This window comes from Protopterus annectens, chromosome 9.part0 (genome assembly GCF_019279795.1).
Source record: "Protopterus annectens isolate FY-2018-M chromosome 9.part0, PAN1.0, whole genome shotgun sequence".
In the NCBI taxonomy this organism is placed as follows: domain Eukaryota; kingdom Metazoa; phylum Chordata; order Ceratodontiformes; family Protopteridae; genus Protopterus; species Protopterus annectens.
The window spans coordinates 1,031,658,561-1,031,681,305 of record NC_056743.1 but is presented as its reverse complement, the minus strand read 5'-3'; the positions used below and the strand labels follow the sequence as shown (position 1 = coordinate 1,031,681,305).

General features: G+C 46.8%; 1 protein-coding gene across 5 annotated transcripts in view; it reads left to right on the top strand.

Annotated features, from left to right (window-relative positions):
• RACGAP1 (Rac GTPase activating protein 1) overlaps positions 1-22,745 on the top strand; it is a 1,182,394-nt gene that overhangs the window by 1,048,662 nt on the left and 110,987 nt on the right. For all 5 annotated transcript variants that reach the window (XM_044083830.1, XM_044083828.1, XM_044083831.1 and 2 more), the window contains one exon: positions 15,146-15,278. In XM_044083830.1, coding sequence (XP_043939765.1) covers positions 15,146-15,278 — 133 coding nt within the window. The remainder of the gene's footprint in view (positions 1-15,145; positions 15,279-22,745) is intronic.

The window sequence follows — 22,745 nt, the reverse complement described above, 5'->3', positions numbered from 1 at the left end:
TTTGCAGATAGAGGGCATTCAAGTATTTCCTTACTTGGACGGCCTCCTTTTTCAGACATCCTCTCCAGAGATCTTTTTACAAAATCTTCATTTTACCATTTCCCTTCTGCAAAGCCGGGGATTCACAATAAACTTCAAAAAGTCTCTTCTGAATCTTTCTCAGGGCCATGTTTTTCTGGAGTGCAGGATTCAGACAGTGCTTATGCTGGCATCTCTGTCTCAAGGCCTTGACACCCATTTCCTTCTTTCAAAATTTTCTTCCTCTGGCTTGCATCACAGCCAAGAAGGTTTTGAGAGCTCTCTAATTCATGGCATCCACCATCCCTATACTGCCTCTGGCCAGACTCCACATGAGAAACTTTCAGTGATTTCTGAAGTCAGTTTGGCTTCAACATGCACATCCCCTAGACTTGTAGTTTCTCTTCTTCCTTGTCTTGGGAAGGAACTTCAGTGGTGGATTCAGCAGTTGTCTCGAACCCAGGACTCCCCTTTCACCCCCCCCTTCCCTCTCGGGAGCTGTTCACAGATGCCTCAAGATATGGGATGGGGGGCAGTTTTGGTTCCCTAAAGGTACAGCGGGTGTGGTCACCTCTTCAACAGAAAGAGCACATCAGTTGTCAAAAGAGATGAGCTCTTCTGCTGGCACTTCAGGATTTTCATCCTCTTTTTTTTTTTTTTTTTTTTTTTTTTTTCTTACCAGGACATCTCGCTGTATTTACAGACAACACCACAGTTGTGTATGTCAAAAAACAGAGGGGGAACAATATATTATCTTCTTTGCCAGTTGGCACTTCTGGTGTGAGATTTAGCTTTTCAGTATGAAGTGACTCTTCAGGCAGTTTACATTCCCTCTGGTCGGAATATTGTGGCAGACACTCTGACCAGGTCCTTAACTGAATCCCGTGAGTGGATACTTCACAGGGATGTGTTTCTGGACATTATCCACCCATGGGGTACTCCTCAAATAGATCTATTTGCCTCCCCTCTGAACAGACATACTCCACTTTTTTGTGCCAGATGCCCAGGTCCTCTGGTTTGAAAGGTGAACGGCCCTATCTTCTTCTTGGAAGGGGATGATCTGAAGTAGGGACTTCATTTGTCAGCAACCTGTGGATCTTGGATCCGATATCGGATCCGAGCCGGCAACTTGTTTCATAGCCAATGGATCTGAGCTCCTAGCTCCTCCCCTTACCCATAATCCCCTGCCAACCCTCCATGACCTCAGATCTAGTTTGCCGCGCTTGTGACTAGCTGGATTTTTCAGAGCTCTTAGCGATTTGTCAAGATAAGTGTATTTTCTTCCTTTTTTTTCCTGTCTTTAGACTTAAAACAGTGTGTAAGTGTTAAGTTCCCTTTATTATTTGTACCTTTTACATAGTTTTTTCCCTCCCCTCGCTGGTCGTTAGTGAGTGTTTGTGTGTTAGTGTTTTGGGGCCTGTGTGCTTGTGTAGTACTTTCTTCCCTCCAGTATGGCAGAGGCCCCAAAAGCCATTTTTTCAAAATGTACCGAGTGTGGCCATAAGCTCTCCCCGGCTGATGGCCACACTCGGTGCGTTCGGTGCCTTGGGGTTGAACACCTCTCCTCGGGCTGTATCATTTGTGCAGCGTTCAACCCCAGGGCACTGAAAGAGCGGAGGTCGAAGCTTGTCCTGGCGAGACTTTTGCCCCCCGGACTCGGCTCCGGCCCCCGCTCCTCTCGTGGCACTACCACAGCCTGTGGTGATAGCCACTCCTGCCCCCCTTCCTTCGTCCGGGACTCAAACTCCCGCTAAAGCGCTGGAGGACAGGGAGGCCAGGAGGGAGAAACGAAGGGAGAAGCACCACAAGCGGCGGGCCGAGGCCTCCGCTTCGGCCCCGCCGGCTAAGCGGGCTTTTCCCTCCACAACTTCTAGGTCTCCTCCTCCTCTGCTCCGATCTCCTTGTTTCTCCCCAGGACCCAAGGAGGCCCGATCTCCATCGAGGCGGCATTCCAGGCCTGCCTCGGTGGCCTCATCGAGATCAACTTACAGTATGTCAGATGCAGACTTGGACCGGATGATGCGAAGGTTCATCCAGGCCCAGCTGCAGATGGCAGTGCTCTTGCCTCCCCCCCCCCCCCTTCAGGGGGGGGAGCTCGACACCCTTTTTTCTCCAGTTGCTCCTTCTCTGACCCGCTTTCCGGGTTCGGAGCGTTCGGAGCCGGGGGTGGGTCGGCGCCGACAGTACTTGGTACTTCGGATCCGACCCTGCCCTCGAGTCTGTCGGATCCGAGCTTCAGATCCGAGGGATTCAGTGTGCCTTCGGCTCCGTCCAGGTCGGAGAACACTGGTCCTTCGGATCCGACGGTCTCAGCGCCGGCTCCAATCCCTTCATTGGATCCGAGTGGGAGTCTGCTCTCGGAGCCCAGGGAGAGCGGTTCCCCCTCTGCCTTCGATGTAGTGGAGAGGGCTCTGTCGAGAGCATCCGGACTCCCGGTCCTTGTCTCTGCTCCACCCTGCACTCCCTCTCTGCTGGGCCAGCCTTCCATCACCCAGCCACAGAGACAGCCTGCTTCGATGTCCCAGGTTGTTCCATTGGAACAGAATGTTGCTGGCGAGGCCTCCTCGGACAGCCCCCCCTAGGAAGTGCCTCGCAAGTGTAAGAGGAGGCACGTGAACTCCCCTGATTCCTTAACTGAGGACACTGACTTGGATGAAGGGGAAGGCTCCCCAAGATCACCCCCTGAGGATGTCTCCTTTGGAGACATCATGGAAATGCTTAGGATCAGAGGTGGGTGGTCTGCCCCCAAGGCTTCCTCCGACGAGTCCGTGTTTCTGGAGGCATTCGAAGCAGGCCCGTCTACCTCTTAGGTGTCCCTCCGGCCGACCCCCTGGTGGGACCTTATTACCACCAGGGCGTGGAAGGACCCGGACACCGTGGAGCCAGTCCCTAAATGCCCGGACAGGATACTGAGCCCCCCCCCCCCCCGCAGACCGGTCCCAGCCATGAAGAGGGAACTAGCTCAGGAGAGCCCCTCGGTCCATCCACCGAGCAAGGAGTCCCGCTCGATGGATCGCTTAGGGAAGCGAGCTTTTAGTTCAGCGACCTTTTCGGTAAGGTCCCTGAACTATATGGCACACGTCATCAGGATGCAGCGGGATCTTATCAAAGAATACGCTGCCTCCCCCCTGAGTCCATGTCGGCGGAGGACAAACAGTTGTACTCCACCCGAATGGCCACTCTGAGATCCATTTCTAATACCTCTATGCGGCTATTGTCCCACGCCACCGAGGGAGCCGCTAGAGCTAGCGGAGCGGGCCTAGTCATGAGACGTCAGGCCTGGCTCCGGCATTGTGACTTTGCGGAGCCCTTTAAAGCGTCCTTTGCGAACGCCCCTTTCGATGGTTCTGCCCTGTTGGGCAAAACGGTTCGCGAGACGCTAGTCCAGAGCGAGAAGGACGGGAAGAAGTCTGCCATCGGAGTCCGCTTCTGTGCTCCCCAGCGGTCCTTTTCGAAGAACCAAAAGGGTCAGAAGAAGATGTGGTTCCGGAAATCGCAACATTCCCAACCCGCTCCGGACAACCAGTCCTTCCGTGGCAGAGGAGGACAGGGAGGACGCCGCCCCAGGGGCAGAGGGGCTCCGAGGAACTTTGGGTCCAGAGAATCCTTCTCTGACCAGCCCACGCAGCAGCCCTGAATGGGTGCCCGGTTGCTCCACTCTGGAGGCAGTCGGGGGGCGCTTCTCGGAGCACCTAGCGGCATGGGAGTCCATCACGTCAGACCGCTGGGTGCTTCGAATTATATCCAGATGGTACAAAATTCCAATGCTTCATGTCCCCAAAATCAGGAACCTCCCCGATGTACCACTCTATCAGAGGGAGGCTGCAGCCGCAGAAATCCAGCAGCTGCTAGGAAAAAGAGCCATCCAGCCCGTCCCCCAAGACCAGCTCGGATTAGGGTTCTACTCCAGGTTCTTTCTGGTGGCAAAAAAGACTGGGGACTTGAGACCAATTCTAGACCTTTCCCGTTTGAACCTGTCTGTAACCAAGGAAAAATTCCGAATGGTCACTCTTCAATCTATTCTCCCCCTCCTACGGGAGAACGATTGGATGTGCTCTATAGACCTCAAGGATGCGTACTACCACATTCTAATGGACAGACGATCCAGGAGGTTTCTCCGCTTCCGGCTGGGAGCCAGTCACTACCAGTTCAGGGTCCTTCCCTTTGGCCTCACCACAGCCCCCAGGGTGTGTTCACCAAGGTGTTAGCAGTGATAGCGGCCCACCTGAGACTCCAGGGAATGCAGGTCTTCCCATACCTGGACGACTGGCTCCTGACCGCCCCAACAAGGCATCTACTTTGCTCAGCCAGAGATTACTTTCTCCGCCTAGCCCCCCAATTAGGCATCACGATCAATGCGGACAAATCTTCCCTTGCTCCGACACAAGTCATAGAATTTATAGGAGCCAGAATAGACACCAGAGATCTACGAGCCTTCCTGACTTCGGAACGACTACGGAATTTACAACTTCATGTGCGGGCCATCCTCCAGTCAGAAGCCCCACCGGCGGAATTGGTCCTGAGGGCGCTGGGCTCTATGGTGGCAGTGATAACGCTCCTTCCATGCGCCCGCCTAAACATGAGGGTACTGCAGTGGACCCTTCTAGTGCAATGGTCCTTTCAGTCTTTTCCTCTCCATCACCCCATCGCTATCAGCAAGGCTTGCAGGAGGGCCCTGTTATGCTGGCTTCATGCTCCGGATCTCCATACGGGCCGACCTTTCTGCACTCCTCCCCCTCTCGCCACGGTGACCACGGACGCCTCCTGCCTCGGGTGGGGGGGGCATTATTCAGGCAGGACAGTCCAAGGCACGTGGAACGATACAGAGACCTCCCTGCATATCAACGTTCTGGAAATGAGAGCAGTGCTGTATGCGTTGCAAGCACTTCAGAATCTCCTCCCCGTAGGAACTATTGCAATTCAGTCGGACAACATGTCTGTTGTCTGGTACATCAACAAACGGGGGGGAGCCAGGTCCTACCCTCTATGCCGCGAAGCCATGAGAGTGTGGGAATGGGCGATTTCCACCAACCGCTTTCTGATTGCAATGCACATTCCGGGGCGGGCCAACATCCTAGCGGACAAACTCAGCAGCACCATTCTTTCCCCTTACGAGTGGTGTCTCAACGCACTAGTAGCGAAGCAGATATTCGCACTATGGGGGCAACCCTGCTGCAATCTCTTTGCCTCTCCCTCAAACACCAAATGCTGCAATTTCTTCGCTCTGATTCCCCCTCCAGGGGAAACTCCAAGAGACGCTCTGGTGCATGCTTGGCCGCCTGGTCTACTTTATGCCTGTCCTCCTCTACCCCTGATGCTACAGCTCTTACAGAAAGCCTCGCGGTTGGGGAGCAGGATGATCCTCATTGCCCCATTCTGGCCTCGGCAAACTTGGTTCCCTTACCTGTGGTCTCACCTAGTGAATCCCCCCTGGATTCTGGATCCCAGTCCAGTTCTAATCTCCCATCCGTCGGGCTTGTCGACCCCAAATCTGGACAGTCTGAAGCGGACAGCTTGGTTGCTCCAGTTCCACTCCTAGTTAGGACTCCCGGTATCTCTTCACCAGTTAAAAGCCATCCTCGTGGCAGCGCATAAATCTTTCACCAGGAAAGTGTACCGCAGTAAATGGAAACGTTTTTCCGTCTGGGCGGAGCATCATAATCTAGATCCCTTTACTGCCCCTCTTCCATCCATACTAGACTTCCTAACCGGACCCTTTCAGGAAGGCGCTAGTTGCTCAGCCGTCAAAGTACAATTAGCGGCCATCTCCCATTACCATGTGGGACATGACACAGGGGCCCTTGATGTCGGCTAAATTATGTAAAACCTTTCTCAAGGGTACTTTTCTGCTCAGACCCCCTATCAAAGAAGCCGTACCCCCTTGGGATCTTTCACTAGTTCTTCAAGCCCTAACTGCTCCCCCATTTGAGCCTGCCGCTTCAGTGGATCTCAAATACTTGTCCTGGAAAACAGCATTCCTTGTAGCCATTACTTCAGCGAAAAGAGTTTCGGAACTTCAAGCCCTTTCTGTGAAGCCTCCTTACTTGATTTTTCATCCGGACAGAGTGTACCTCAGGACCAATCCCTCCTTCCTTCCCAAAATAGCATCAGAAACCAATATAAATCAATCCATAAATCTACCGGCCTTCTTTCCTAAATATCAGAATAAAGGAGAGTACAAGCTGCACTCATTAGATGTTCATAGGCAGCTACGTTTTTATACCCATAGGACTGCTGATCACAGGCAATCTGACCCAGCTGTTCATTTCCTTTGCCAAATTCAATTTGGGGAAAGCAGTCTCAAAAATCACCTTGTCACGCTGGATTTCCCAATGCATTCTTTTAGCGTACCAAGCTTCTGGGAGACCCGCACCTGGAGGAGTTTGCGCACATTCCACTCGTTCCATCTCTACTTCTGCTGCCTTCAAATCTACAGTTCCGTTGCATGATATTTGTTCGTCAGCCACTTGGGCCTCATCTCATACCTTTATTAACCACTACAAACTGGACGTAATTTCTAGAGGGAGAGCATCCTTTGGCTCCGCAATATCCTTCCATGATGGCCGCCCAAGATTCAGGTAGCTGGGGACTCTGTCCCACAGGTTGCTGACAAATGAAGTCCCTACTTCAGATTAAGAAGTTATGTACTCACCATAACGTTCCATCTGAGTAGGTGGCTTCATTTGTCTGCAACCACCCCCCCCCCCCCTCCTTCCCCCTGGCCTTCAGTATGGATCTATGTAGGTTGTTTATTGGAATACCTCTTTTGGGTATCTATAGAGGGGCAAACTTGATCTGAGGTCATGGAGGGTTGGCAGGGGATTATGGGTAAGGGGAGGAGCTAGGAGCTCGGATCCATTGGCTATGAAACAAGTTGCCGGCTCGGATCCGATATCGGATCCAAGACCCACAGGTTGCAGACAAATGAAGCCACCTACTCAGATGGAACGTTATGGTGAGTACATAACTTCTTATTTTTTTATAGGTTCATAGGTAGGTACTAGGCTATCGGCCCAAGGGCCTACGCAAGCCTAGCCAGAAAGGTACCATAGCTTACTCCACCCAAGAAAGTTATTTTCCTGTGCCACTGTCCAGCAGAGACACAGAAGTGATCCTCGGGGTGTATTTCCTATTTCCCATCCACTCATCAAGATTTTTCTTAGATGGGTAGCTTGTTCCAGAGTATAGGAAGTCTCTGGGACAGGAATCTATCCCTCCAGCGTGTCCTGTTTATTGTGGTGACAAGGTTTAGGTCCCTAGAGCGTGTAGCTTGCAGGGATTGGGATTTCTTTCGGTGTAGCATGTCCAACAGCTCTGGGTTTGACATAGCTTTATATGTTAAGCAGAGATCACCTCGGAGTAGGCGATATGCTACGGAGTAAAGCTGGAGTTTTTTGAGGCGATCCGTGTAGGGCATTTGTTTGAGGCCAGTAATCCTCTTTGTGAGGTACTTCTGTGGCCTTTCCAGCTGCTGCAGATGTCTTGTGAGGTACATTCCAAATGGGGCGTTCTACTCTATAATGGGTCTAATGAGTGGTTTTGTCATTTTCGTACCTTTGTGCTGCAACTCAGAGCAGATCTGGGTATTGCCATCTAGATTCTTGACATAGCTATATAATGCTTTGTGGTTGTCCTTGGATTTAATGGCGGTTTTGTTTTCGTAGCTAGCTTTGGAGGATCTTTTAAGGGATCTCAGCTTCTTACTTTTTATGCATTCTCTCCCCTTCCCCTCATTCCAAAAGTCCTGTTCAAAATTCAACAGGATACTTAAATCTTGTTGGTGACTCCCTTTGGCTGAGACAGCGTTGGTTCCCTCTTCTGCATTTATCCAAGGGCAATCATCACAAGTTACCTCACTACTTACACAAGACAAGGGAGCCGTCATCCATCACCACCTGTCCACTCTTCAGCTGACACTGTGGGTGATGGGATTTTGATTCCATGTAGACACCTTTTTTCTGAGGACGTGCTTAGGGTCCTAGAGGAGGCCAGGAAACCCACTACTAGGAAATCCTATTTATCCCAATGGAAGACATTTTCTGTTTTGTGTCTTTCTAGTAATCTGGATCCACTTTATGTGGATGTTCCTTTGGTTCTCTCCTGTCTGTGTGATTTGCTCATTGCTGGTTTGGCCTGTTCTTCTGTTAAGGCCTTCTTATCAGCTATCTCTGCTTGTCTGCCTTTTTTTCCTCCTTTGGATTCTAGATTTGAATCTAAACAATTTCTTAAAGGTATCTTTCATATTAGGCCTCCCAGAAAGCATGTTCCTTCTCCCTGGGATCTTAATTTTTTTTGGAAAAATTGACTAAGGATCCTTTTAAGCCTGCTGCTTCAGCTTCCTTGCAACATTGCTCTTGAAAGACTACTTTTGTTGGTCCTTACTTCTGCCAGACAGGTGTCTGAGCTTCAGGTCCTTATGGCTTGCCCTCCTTTTTTTGGTGTTTCATAAGGAGCGGGTGTCCTTGTGTACTAATCCTTCTTTTATGCCTAAGGTGGCTAATGAGTTGTCTCTTAATCAGTCTGTTCATTTGTCCGCTTTTTTCCCCTGTCCGCAATGAAATCTGATCAACTTTGTTTTTTTTTTTGTTTTGTTTTTTTTGTTTTAATCTTAGGTTCCTAGGAGTAGGTGTATCCAAGCAAACTCTTTTTTTTTTTTCTTGGATCTCAAATGTTATTTCCTTTTGTTGTTGTCTTCATGGTAAGAGCCTTCCTTTTCCTGTTAAGGCTCATTCTGCTAGGGCTGTGGCTGCTTCTGGTGCTTTTTTCAAGGGTTTTAATACTTACTCTATGGGGCAGCTGCCTGGACTTCTGTGCATACATTTACCAAGCATTGCAATTTGGATGGAATCTCCAGAGCTAGAGCTAGTTTTACTAGAGCCATTCTTCATATCTTCCTAAAGGGCTCTGCTGGTCCTTCCTCCTCCCAATTTTCTTCACGAGCCTTTGCATTCTTTCTACTGTTAATACTGCAACAGTGATATGGAAGGACATAGTACAGTTGTGTAAAATCTGATAATATCTTTCTCTTCACTGTTGCAGTATTCACTTACTCCCTCTGCCCGCTGGTCCATTTCTCTTCTGGATGTACCGACTACCATTTTTTTCCTTGAACTGGCATTCCTACTGGGGCTCTCAGTTCTCCCAACTTTGTTGGGGAACAGTTCTTATTTCAAGGTGTTATATTTACTGTGTTTTGCTTTATAGTGATATTTCTCTTCCACAACAATAACATTTCTGAAATAAAATGCTGCAGAGGATACTCTGTATTGCTCTATCTATGGGATTCTCATGCTACTACTACTTGCACTTAAAGTAACCCAATGATGTTCTTAGTGTTTCACTGTTGCAGTCATTACATTTGGGTTATCTGCCTGCAGGTAGTCCCCAGCCGGCCTGAATACCAGAGTCCTGGATTCCTGCGGCGGATGCTGTCTCTTCTTCCATGACGTCAGGTCGTCATGGGTATAAAACATGCAGCCGACGCCATTACATCAGTCTTTCTTGCCGCACAGTGCCTGAAACAGGAGGAGTTCTCAAGTGCCAGTCATCCGACTCCTGAAATTTTCGTTTTCGAGTTTTAGAACCGAAGTCTTCGAAAAAAGCTAAGTACCCCATTGGGGATCCTTTTTTTTTGCTCTTAACCGATGTCAGTAAAAGTTAACAATTGTCTTATCTGTGGAAAGCAAATGCCTCATAAAGATTTTCATTCGTACTGCATTCCTTGCTTAGGCCCAGACCACGACATCTCTCGCTGTCAGTTTTGTCTTATTCAATCCCTGAACTATTCGTCGTCTGTCTATATTATGAAAAAACGTAAGGATAAAGACAGACTGCATAGGTCTAAAACTGCTGACGACGTTTCAGTTAAGCTAGTCGCCAGTATGCCGGTACTAAGTGAGGTGCTTTCGCAGCCCCTGATAACCGCTACTTCAGATTCGCAGGCCTCTACTGAGACCCATTCGGAGTCCGGTATGCTGCAAGATGCTTCTTCGACTATGGAACCTGCGGATGTCTCTACCTTGGATGGGTTTGGAGCCGCTGTGCAGGCACCAGCTTCTGAGGGTGTATTCAGGCCTACAGATTTGCATTTTAAACCAACGCCATCTTCTTCTTCAAAGCCTAAAACTCTGCCCTCTCCTAGAAATCCGACGTCCAACCCGCATGGTCAGGCCCATATGCCTAAAAAACAGGTGCTTAGAATGGCTGAAGACCTTATTACTTTAATTAGGGGAAGCCAGCCTTCCCCCTCTAAGAGACCTAGAATTGATTTTCCTTCTGATTCTTCTGATCAGGATTCTGAAATTTCTGTTTCTTCTGATTACTAGAATTTGCCCTTATCTACCTATGAGTATTCTGATGCAGAGGATTCCATTCCCTCTGCTTCCCCTCCAGAAGATTTTTCTTTTGGTGAAACCTTGCACACTCTTAGGGAGCATTTCCGCTGGGAATGCCAGGATTACTCTGACTCCAAAAAGAGGCTTAGGGAATTCTTACTCCTCCCTCAACACAGGCCTTTAGCTATCCCTCCTTTTCTGGACATTGTAGATGATGCCTTCTTGGAATCTAGCCTGGCCCCAGACATTTTACCTCCAGCTCAAAGAAAACCTGACTGATATTACAGAGTACCTGACTCTCACAAGTTCCTCTTCAAGAATCCTACTGCGGATCCAGAGACCATTTCCCATGGACCAAAAAACCTACTCCCTCTGATAGAGATTCCAGGGCCTTGGACAGATGGGATAAGAAGGTGTACACTTCTACTACTTTGGCCATTAGGGCCTTAAATTGCCAGTTTCATATGTGAAAGTATCAGCAGCATATTATGGGACTACTTAAACAGAAAATGATGTTGATTCCTGACTGTGCTGAACATAAAGAATTACAGGATTTAATGCATTCTGCTGAACAAGATGGTAAACATACTTTGCAATGTGGTTTTGACTCTTTAGAAGCATCTTGCAGGGCTTCTGTCACTGGGTCTGTACTTAGAAGGCATGCTTGGCTTAAGGAGCAAAACTTGCCAGATCATGTTAATGCTAAATTACTGGATGCTCCCTTAAACCAAGACTGTCTGGCAACAAAGCAGAAGTCCTTAAAAAGATGGAGGAAAAAGCTAAATCTATGCAAACTGTTAAAGATTTCCTGCAAGTACAGCCTCCCAGATTTAGTAGGCATTGGCCTTCTAAGAATTGGTCCTTTCCAGTCTCTTCCAGGCCTTCTCAGTCCAAACCCAGGAACAGCAAGCCACCTAGGTTACAGTCTCAGACCACACACAGGCCTAAGCAGTGGGGGGCTCCCACTTCCAAAGCTGGAAGTAGTAAGACACCCCCCCCCCCCTATGGAAAAATGTCACAATGACTTAACCTTAACCCTTCCAAGCCCTGCTCAACTGTCTGCTCCCTTAGGAGGAAAGCTCGTCCTGCATGCAAAAAAACTGGGAACTCATTACCCAGGACAAATGGGTTTTAAATGTAGTTTTCCATGGATACAGATTCCACTTCCACACCTTACCAACCCCAAACGGTTGGCCAGACCTACCCCCAAATCAGTGGACAGAGGCTCAACAGCAGGTTCTCCCTCTTCCAAGTATCAGGGCTATTCAACCTGTCCCAGCAGATGAAAGGGGACAAGGTTTTTACTCAAGACTTTTCCTGCTACCCAGAAAAGACAGCTCCTGGCGTCCTATCCTGGACCTCTCTATTCTAAACACCTTTTTGGTAATCCCAAAATTCAAAATGCTAACACTTCAACAGCTGCTTCCTGTGCTAGGCAAAGATGCCTGGTTGGCAACCTTAGACATAAAGGAAGCTTACCCGCACATTCCAATAAGGGAATCTTGCAGGAAATACCTACGCTTCATAGGCTTCATGCACTATCCGTTCTCTGCCCTTTGGCTTATCTACTGCGCCCAGGGAGGGTATTCACAAAGTGTCTAGCTCCAGCCATTGCATTTTGCAGGCAGAGAAATATTCAAATACACCAATACCTGGACGATTGCCTGATTCAGGCAGAAAGCCAGATCATGCTACTAAAACATCTGGCATTTGTAAAGACACTTCTAATCTCACTGGGGTATACCATAAACCAAAATAAATCTCATCTAGTACCCTGCCAACAAATTGTATTCCTGGGAGCAAGCTTGAATACAACTTCCCAGATGGCTTACCTCACGCCAGAGAAACAAGTTTATTTGACAGCCTACTTCAAACTACTGGCCATAAAGACCCAGCTATCTGCAAGGAAAATTCTGCAAGTCCTGGGTTTCATGGCCTCTTGCATTCTACTAATTCCATATGCAAGACTGCATATGAGGAAACTACAATGGTATCTAAAAAGCCTATGGTGACAACATTCTCAGGACCTGGAATCAATAATTCCTATCATTCCTTGTATAAAGACAGAGTTCCTTTGGTGGGCAGAGGCCTACCACCTCAACAAGGGGGCTCCCTTTCAATCTACCCCCTGCCACCCAAACCCTGACTACAGACGCATCAGACTATGCATGGGGAGTTCATTTAGCAGGGCAGTGCTAGCAGGGCAGTGCTTTCAGGGCAAATAGAACCAGAGTCCGATGCACCTGCATATCAACCAAAAAGAAATGTTAGCTGTACAGAATTCCCTGATAGCCTTCAAGGACCACATCCTTTCAGGACAATTATTGGTAAAGACAGACAACACCACAGTTATGTGGTACATAAACAAGCAGGGAGGAACCCACTCGTACCCTCTCTGCAGAATAGCCACGGCTCTGTGGAACACATCCTTGTGCTAAAAAGTACACTTACAAGCTCAATTCCTGCCAGGCAAGCTAAATTCACTGGCAGACTACCTAAGCAGAAATCTCATGGACCCACACGAACGGAAACTGGAACCAAAAATATTCAACCTGTTGAGGAACAAATGGGAGACTCAAGAGATAGACCTGTTTGCCTCCCCCCCCAGAACTACTAATTGGACAAATTCTGCACAAGGACTCTCCACAGTCAAGCTTGGAAAGTGGATGCCCTGTCCTTTACCTGGGAAAGCCTCTCTGTTTATGCCTTTCCCCCTCTGCCTCTCCTCTCGAAGGTTCTGCTGAAGATCAAACAGGACAAACCAAGGACAATTTTTATTGCACCAAACTGGCATCGCCAGCACTGGTACCCCCTCTTGCGCAGCATGATACTGCTGGATCCATGGCACCTACCTCAGACACCTTCCCTGCTGTCCCAGCAGGCGGGCCAGATTCTGCACCCTCAGCTTCAAACCCTGAACCCTTGCAGCCTGGCTAATTCCTTGAGCTCTCCAATAGCATCCCTTAGTAAGCAGTTGCTAGAGGTCATTCTGGAAGCAAGGAGATCTAGTACTAGAATATCCTATGCCGAAAAGTGGATGCACTGGCTTTGTGGAACACATCCTTGAGCTACCAAGTGCACCTAGACCCAGTGGAGCCAGACACAGGGTATGAGCACTACAGTGCCCAGTTTACCTCATATTCTTCAGTACTTAACAGAAATGCTCCACAAGGGCCTATCCGCCTCGTCAATTAAAATTCATGCCTCTGCAATTTCAGCACATTATAATACTGAACCCCACCCCTCTTCTCTCACCCTCTGTTAAAGCAGTTCCTCAGAGGGGCTAAAAATTTGAGATCCCCCCGGCGAGCCCCTACTCCAGCCTGAGACCTTAACTTTGTATTGGAAAAGCTCACTCTCCTTCCATCTGAACCAGCTGCAACTGCAGAGTTGAAATTCCTTTCTTGGAAAACAGACTTCCTTCTAGCCATCGCTTCAGCGAAAAGAGTGTCTGAATTACAGGCCCTCATGGCAGTGGAGCCCTTCATTATCTTCCATGCAGACAGGGTTTCCCTCAGGACTAATCCTTCCTTTATGCCCAAGGTGGTGTCTAGTGTGGCCCTAAATCAGTCCATTCATTTGCCTACCTTTTTCCCTAATACACAAAACAAAGGAGAATGAATTTTGCACTCTTTGAACGTGCACAGACAACTTAGATTTTAATCGGACAGGGCTAAGCCTCTCATAAAATCTGAACAGCTGCTAGTTGGCTTTGCTGCAGGGGCAGAGGGGAAGGCCATTTCAAAGCAAACCATTTCTAAATGGATAGCCCATTGCATTCATTTCTGCTGTAAGCACCATGGAAAACCTACCCCACGGGGGATAAGATCACATTCCACCAGGGCTGCAGCTACCTCAACAGCCTTTCTCAGAGGGGTCCCTAACAGGGACATCTTAGAAGCTACTACCCGGAGCTCTTTTCATGCCTTCACCAAGCATTACCACATGCCTATTTTTTCTAAATCCAGAGCTGGTTTTGCCACTGCAGTATTGCAGGGCTTAATAGCTGGTCCTAATGCTCTCTAACTTCCTCCTCCCTTCCTTAGCTTTGGGAATCTACCCAAATGTAATGACTGCAACAGTGAAACACGAAGAACATAGTACAGTTGTGTACACTTACCATAAATGTAGATGTTTGAGTGTATTCACTGTTGCAGTCCTGGTTACCCTCCCTCCAACCCCCTGACTTCTCTTGGCTCTACCTTTCCTTTTTGTTTAGTGTATTTCAGCTTTCTGGTGTATTTGCTTTTTGTTGGAGGTGTAACATAACATGTAATTGCTTTCCATTATGGGGGCACCTGACATCTCGGGCAAGAAAAACTGATGTAATGGCGTCGGCTGTATGTTTTATAGCCCTGACGACCTGATGTCATGGAAGAAGAGACAGCATCCAACGCAGGAATCCAAGACTCTGATATTCAGACCGGCTGAGGGCTACCTGCAAGCAGATAACCCAAATGTAATGACTGCAACAGTGAATACATTCGAACATCTACATTTATAAGTGTACACAACTGTACTTTAGCCTTCTCTGGGAAGAAGGCGGCTCAAGAACATCTCACCAGACCAGCACAGCTTCACTGGTGAGAAAACCAGATTACTACTACAATGATCTGTCTTCAAAGAACTACCTTTATAGTACATGCACTACAAAAGTGCACATTGACAGTGGCAGTGATCTGTAGCTTTTTCCAAGATTTAATGTTAAGTTGAACTATATTATCTGTTGCATACTTGAAGATTCAGTGAAGTATTCTTAATGTTTGCTCATCTTTCTGTTTTTCATTCTTCAGGGTAGCTCAAAGTCCAGAATGCAGGATGGATTCAAGCAATCTTTCCAAGGTTTTTGGTCCTACCATAGTTGGCCATTCTGTTCCTGATCCAGAACCTATGACAATCTTACAGGACACAAAACGACAGCCTAAGGTAGTAATTCAAAAAGCACTGGTTGCTGTATTATTTTCCATACCAGGAGTAAAATTGTTAAATTGGAAGTTTTGATTGACTATTGATATTGCCTGTAGTCTTGTTGGTTTAATCAGCAGCATTTGTAAGCTTTTTTCTTAAAAGATCTGCTAGCCATGGAGCGGATTATCATGGACCTCATTAACAAGGACATTGGCAACCTCCAGATACTTGATCCCACACAGTTTGGTTTTGTCAAGGGGAGGTCATGCCTGTTAAATTTGGTTGAGTTCTTTGAAATAGTCACCAAGGATATAGATGAGGGGAAGATGGTACTCACTGCCTACCTTGACCTGGCCAAGGCCTTTGATGCTATTCCCCACTCAGGTATAATAGATAAACTCTCTCAACTAGGCATCAATCCATACGTTACCAGATGGGTGGCAAACTGGCTCACTGATGGAACCCACCTAGTCAAAATAGGGGAAGCTACCTCAAGTAGTAGATCAGTAACAAACTGTGTACCCCCAGGGATCGGTCTTGAGGCCTCTACTGTTTGAGATATACTTCTCAGATGTGCAGGCCAAATCTAGTGGGCTATGACTGACCTAGATGGCAAGCTGGGTGTTGTCATTAATTCCTCTAGTGGTGTGGACATCCTCCAAGAGGGTCTCACCCAAACAAATGACTGGTGCCAGAAACATGGCCTCAAACTGAATGCTAAAAAAAATGCATCCTCATCCCTTTTGGGGAGAATGATGTCCCCACAAATTATCACATTGATAATAAGGCACTAAGCACGCAATCGGTCGTGAGGGACTTGGGAACCTAGGTTGATAGCAAACTGACTTTTGGCCACCATATCGCTTCTGTTGTATGTAAAGCTTTCTACATGGCCCACTTCATTAGTAAGGGTATCAAATCCAGGGGCAAGGTGGTCATAGCAACCCTGTATTCTTCCCTTATAAGACCGACTATTGAATACAATGCCCCTTTTGGCATGTACCCGACAAAGCACATGCAGCAGCTGGAGAGACCACAGAGATTCCTCACCCGGAGAATCCAGGGCTTCAAACATCTACCCGACACATACAGGCTAAAAGCTCTGTCCCTCTACTCAGTCTCGTACAGACTCCTCAGAGGTGACCTCTGTCTGGCATACAAAGCAATCTGAGACCCCGCCCTGATGGGACTGCTGCATATCCACAATCAAACTCCACTCGAGTAACCTGCGTGCGAAAGCTCAACCTGATCTAGGACTTGGTGGGATAGATGTGTCACAGAGACTCCCCCTTTTGTGGAATAGACTCCCTCTCCACGTAAAGCAGAGTACCTTATTAAACCTTTTTAAGTGCAACCTGGATAACGGGATGGGGAAGTAAAAATACACCCCTGGGATTTACCTATGTCCCTGCTGGACAGTGGCATAGGGTGCTGACTTCTTGGAACATGGGCCAAATTTTTGGCTAGGCTTGTAAGGGCCTCAGGGCCAAAAGCCTAGTCATTTCCTATGATACTATTATCTTTAATGCAAGATGAGCAACTTATTGCCCTTTTTTAAACAGATGGCCGCCTGTGGTTAACTACACAGTTAACCTGTCAAGACATTACTAAATTACTTGAATGTATCAAACATATTTAAAATGTTTAACTACAGTGCCTGTTTAGCTTTCTTTATTTCAAAAAAACTCCTATAGGCTATGAAAATAAAGAATAAAAGATGGTTATTTTTAGAAACTTAATACTTTCTGCTGTAGTGCCAGCTTCATGAGCACTCTTAGACTCACTAGCACTTGCACTGTATATTTCACAGGCCTGTCCTCTTTAATCGCACTTAACTATGTACTGAGTTTCATGTTGTGAGCAGCATAGCATGATGGTAAAGTTACTTTGTGATTTCTATATGCATCAATTTTTCGTTTTATACAAAAACACTACAAAGTCCTGTCGAAGGTATGTAATAACTGTGCGATGTATTACAGATTTTAGCTACAGCAGTAGGAAGGAAGGCCAGAATTCTTGGCTGACCACATTAAAAAAGAGATGATCTAATGACCGAAGATGCAATTATCAGGTTCTCTAATCATGATATTCACCTTGACTAACAGCATACTACCCAGTAACCATCAGATGCTGGTCCTTTCCAAGCCCTGTGCATCTTTATAGTTCTAACACAGTTAATTCTTTTTTGGTTAAATTGGGTAACTTTTTTTTTAATTACTGTAGAACAGAGCATGTGTGCTGTATCTTTAAGAAGCGTTTCAAGGACTGAATGTGCATATAGATAGCGAGCATGTGCTAGCTTCAGTGCCATTTTAAGCGTGCAGCCAGAGAGTGAGCATTTATGAGTATAATAGCTAGTTTTTATACAAATTTACCTAAGTTAAAGTTATTAAGCCTCAGTCCTGATGTGTTTGTACAGAATAAAGCTGCTTGAACAGAATCCACAAAGGCTAGTCTATTACATCCTGACTAGACAAGCGACATGGTGTCAGAACCAGGATTCCAGAGACTGATATTCAGAGCTATGAGGTGCAGAGTGAATAGTGAGGGTAAACTACGGGGGGGCGAGCATGAAAAAGTGTCATTAAAGAACCAAAGGTAATGAAAACTTGCACAAACTATTTATTTTATAAAAAAGATAAAACAGAGTATTGCAAGGGCAGAAACCATATTATTAAACAAGCGAGAGGCACAAAAGGTTTGTTGATTAAAACAAACCGTTTAAAATTAAGAGATTTGATAAAATGAGCATCGGAAAAGCACATAAGAGGTTTAGAATTGCAAAATGGGCATGTTTAAGGCAAAACAAGTGTGTTTAAAGTAAATGGGCATGTTTAGAGTAAAACAAGCACAAGAAAAGTATAATGGGCATAGAAGAGATTAAACGACAAAACAAATATAAAAAGGGCACATTAAGCATAAATAAATCAAAGTGACTGCATGTTTTTTGGCAAAGTGCTGTGTTTTGGTATAAGTACTACTTTGTATTGTATTCAGGGCATAACTAGAGTTATTCAAAGTATCACAAAGTGTATAAAACTGCTTACAGTGTGTGGTTATTACTGTGCATGTATTCCGAAGAGTTTGTGTGCAAAGTGCATCTATTTCATAAAGTACAGCCATTTTGAAAAGATTATTGTGCTGGATGTGTCTTTTCGCAAAGTGTCGTCATTACAGAGTGTTTCTTGTACTGTAAAGAATTATCTAGCAATGTACCACCACTTTGGAGAAGTTTCAGTGTGCTGTTCATTCACACAGTGCAGTTACTTCAACATATTTCTTACTCTGAGCTTCTTCTGCCCAGTTCAGTCACACAGTGCAGTTATTTTAAAATGTTTCTTACACTGATAAGAGGTGATTTCTTGCAGTACAGTAATTTCAAGAGTATTGCAATGACCAAGAGACTACTTTCGCAAATTTCAGTTATTCAGAGGCTTGTTGTGCTATTGGGCATAGTTAATCATGCAAACTTGCAAAACCCTTCACTGGTATGTGTTAATAATGGCAGATGGATTTCGAAAGCCCTCACCACTTGTGTTTGATCAAAATATTGCAGATAATTGGAGAATATTTGAGCAAGAGTGCAATATTTTTATACAAGCAGCTTATTCTGACAAAGATGCACACACCAGGGCATTCATTTTGTTAAACCTAGCTTGATCAGAGGCCATTGAAAGAGAGTGTTTCTTTGTGTATGCCCCAGCAGTATATGAGGGAGAAGGTGAAAACTGCCATGTTGTTGTACAGGCTGAATCAAGGGAAGACCCTGAGTGTTTGAAGCAAAGATTCAGAAAAATGTGCAACCCCCAGAAACGCATTACATTAGAGAGGCATTTGTTTTACACAAGAGATCAGAAACCAAGGGAAACTTTTGCAACTGATACTACTGACCTGAGGAGCAAAGCTAAAATGTGTCTGGTGACTTAAAAGATGAGCAACCGCTACCCCAAAACAAAACACGTGCAACACATAGCTCACAAAGTCAGTGTGCCGAACAGACACAGCCCTTAAGGCTAAACAACACACCTGATACACTTGTAATAGGTGACTCTATCGTCAGGCACACTGACGTCCCGCTCACCAGGCTGAACAAGGAGAAGGTCACGGTGAGCTGCCTGTCTGGGCTAGGATCCGCCACGTAACACAAGCACTCAGGTCACTCCAAGGCAAGTACAAATATGACTCAGTCATTGTCCATGCTGGTGTGAATGACCTGAGATGTACCTCCCTGGACTACATGAAAAGAGACATAGAGGAGCTCTTTGAGCATGTAGCCCAGGCTGGTATGACCCTGACCTTGAGTAGCATCTTACCCTCACCAAGAATGATGCCACAATATGAAGACAAGATGATCAATTTCAACAATTGGCTTAAGTATTGGTGTCATTCAAAGGGGATCCAATACCTGTCCGCCTGGGATGACATACTCGACAAGCCACGATGCTTCGCTAGGGACGGCTTGCACCTGTCACCCCTGGGCTTTTGGATATTGGCAAAGGCTCTTGCTACCCCCATAGTGCCTTTTTTAGGCAAGGCTCAAAAGACAAACCCACCTCCATAGGTATCACAAGGGATAAGAAAGAGTAATGCTACTCAACACCAGAAGTCTAAACCTCAAGATGCACGCACTCGAAACTCTCCTTAGCATGGAGAACATCGATATCTGTGCAGTAACAGAAACCTGGTTCAAGGCTCCCGAGAGCACCCCAGCACTGCCAGGTTATACCTCCTACCATGCTTTTCTGCCCCAAAACTTGGACCGAACCACAAAAGGAGGTGGAGTATCAATATTCGTCAAAGATACCCACACCTCCAGGTTGGTGGCACAGCACAAAGTATCAGAAACTATCCATGTGCAACTAACAGTGGGTAAAACTGCCTTCCAGTTTATAGCCTGCTACAGACCACCCTCCCAAACCCAGGAACCCCACTCGGTCTTCCTGAGAACACTGGAAAATATGAAGATCTCTCCAAACACCATTATATTGGGCGACTTCAACTACCCAAACATAGACTGGGAGTATTACTCTAGCTCCAGCACCCTAGCCCAAAGGTTCCTAGAATTTATAAACTCAAGTGCTATGGAACAACTTATTACCACTCCCACAAGAGGGGAAAACATACTGGACCCTGATCATCACCAACATGGGGACTCTATGCTCCAGACCAGAAGTGTATCCCTCATTGGTAAGATCAGACCATAAACTAATCTCACTGGATATTCACATTCCGACTCCACCCCCTGCCCTGAAAACCACAGTGAAAAACTTCTCTAAAGCAAATTTCACACTCCTCAAGACTGAGGTGGAATCCTTCAAAGCCCCCGGGCCTGTGGAAAATACGGCCCAGACCGCAGAATCCTTTATAAACGCATTCTATGAACACCTTCAGGAATGCATGGATCATGCAATTCCAAATAAAACCAAGACCCAATCCTCCAAAGGCAGACGTCCTGTCTGGTGGACCCCAGCCATAAACAAACTATACAATAGAAGGAGGAAGCTACTACATGATAGAGCAAAATCCCAAAAAGGGAAGGCATCTCTGATCAGTGTTAGCAAAAAACTACGGGCATTCATAAAATCGTCTAAGGTCAGCTTCGAGAGAAACATTGCACAGGACACTAAGGATAATCACAAGGCTTTCTTTAGTTATGTTAGGAACCTGGGTGGGAATTCCCAGATATGCTCAGAATTAGTCCAAAATGACAAAAAATACACCGAACCCACAGACATTGCCAACATCCTAGCTGACAGGTTCAGCGCAAACTCCCCCCCCCCCCCCCACCCACCAAAAGGGCAAATATCTATCCCAGCAGAGTGCTGCCCCCGTGACATCTCAGATGCTCAGGTAAGAGCCGCCCTCTCCAAAGCCAAAAACACAGCATCAATGGGACCAGACGGTGTCCCGGGCTGTGTCCTACATGAACTCCAAGAAGAGCTAAACCCAAACATAAAACTACTGTTCAATCTCAGCCTTACTACAGGATACGTAACCAAAGAGTGGCGTACAGCAACAGTGGTCCCTCTCCACAAAGGTGGTGCCTCAACAGATCCTGGAAACTATCGCCCCATAAGCCTGACTAGCTTGGTCTGCAAAGCTATGGAAAGGATCATCATGGACCTCATAAATAAAGATATTGGGGACCTGCAGACACTGGATCTTACCCAGTTCGGCTTTAAGGGCAGATCCTGCCTCTTAAACCTGGTTGATTTCTTTGAAACAGTCACCAAGGCCATTGACGAGGGGAAGGTGGTCCACACAGCGTACATGGACCTCGCAAAAGCCTTCGATACAATACCCCACTCGGGCATTATAGATAAGCTCACCAGCTTAAATATAAACCCCTATGTCACTAGATGGGTTGCAAACTGGCTCAAGGGCAGGACCTACATGGTTAGAATTGCTGGAGCCATGTCAGACTCCAAACCAGTTACAAGTGGCGTCCCACAAGTCTCAGTCCTGGGACCTCTCTTGTTCGGTATATATTTCTCGGAGGTACAGGCCAACACGGAAGGACTGTGGCTGACCAAGTTCGCAGATGACTGCAAACTGGGCGCCATAATCGACTCTCCAGCCGACACAAGCATCCTCCAAAAGGGCCTCATAGAAACAGACAACTGGTGCCAGAGCCATGGCCTCAAGCTAAACGCCAAAAAGTGTATAGTCATCCCCTTTGGCAAAACAAAGTGCCCACAAATTACCACATAGGTGGTAATCCATTAAGTACAGAAGAAGTAATTAGGGACCTGGGGACCCAAGTTGATAGCAATCTCTCATTTGACAACCACGTGGCCAAAGTGGTTAGAAAAACATTTTATATAGCCCACCTAATCATGAAGGGATTCACATCTAGATCAGGGGAGGTCATCGTGCCTCTTTACTCATCCCTCATCAGGCCCATAATTGAGTACAATGCCCCTTTTGGGATGTACCTTACCAGACACCTGCAGCAACTGGAAAGACCCCAAAAGTACCTCACCAAGAGGATCAAAGGGCTCAAACAGATGCCATATGCTGCCTGGTTAAAGAAACTCCAGCTCTACTCAGTGGCATACTGCCTACTCAGAGGCGATCTGTGCCTGACGTATAAAGCCATGTCCAACCCGGAATTAATGGACATGCTGCACCTCAGAAAATCCAAATCCCATCGAGCTACGCGCTCGAGAGACTTGAACCTCAGCACTGAAATAAATAGGACATGCTGGAGGGACAGATTCATAACCCAGAGGCTCCCTTCACTCTGGAATAAAATCCCAGTCCAGGTTAGGCAGAGTCCCTCATTGACTCTCTTCAAGAGGAATCTTGATGAGTGGATGGGAGATCGTAGGTTTACAACATCCAAAAAAGGCAGGTGCCCGTGGAACCCTTGCACGGCCAAACAAGGATAACTAGCAACAAACAAAAATGCCAGCAAGTGTTGGTAGTAACCAAGTCCAAAAACCATTTATTGTCATAGGAGAGAAAACCCCCCTGAAATACTAC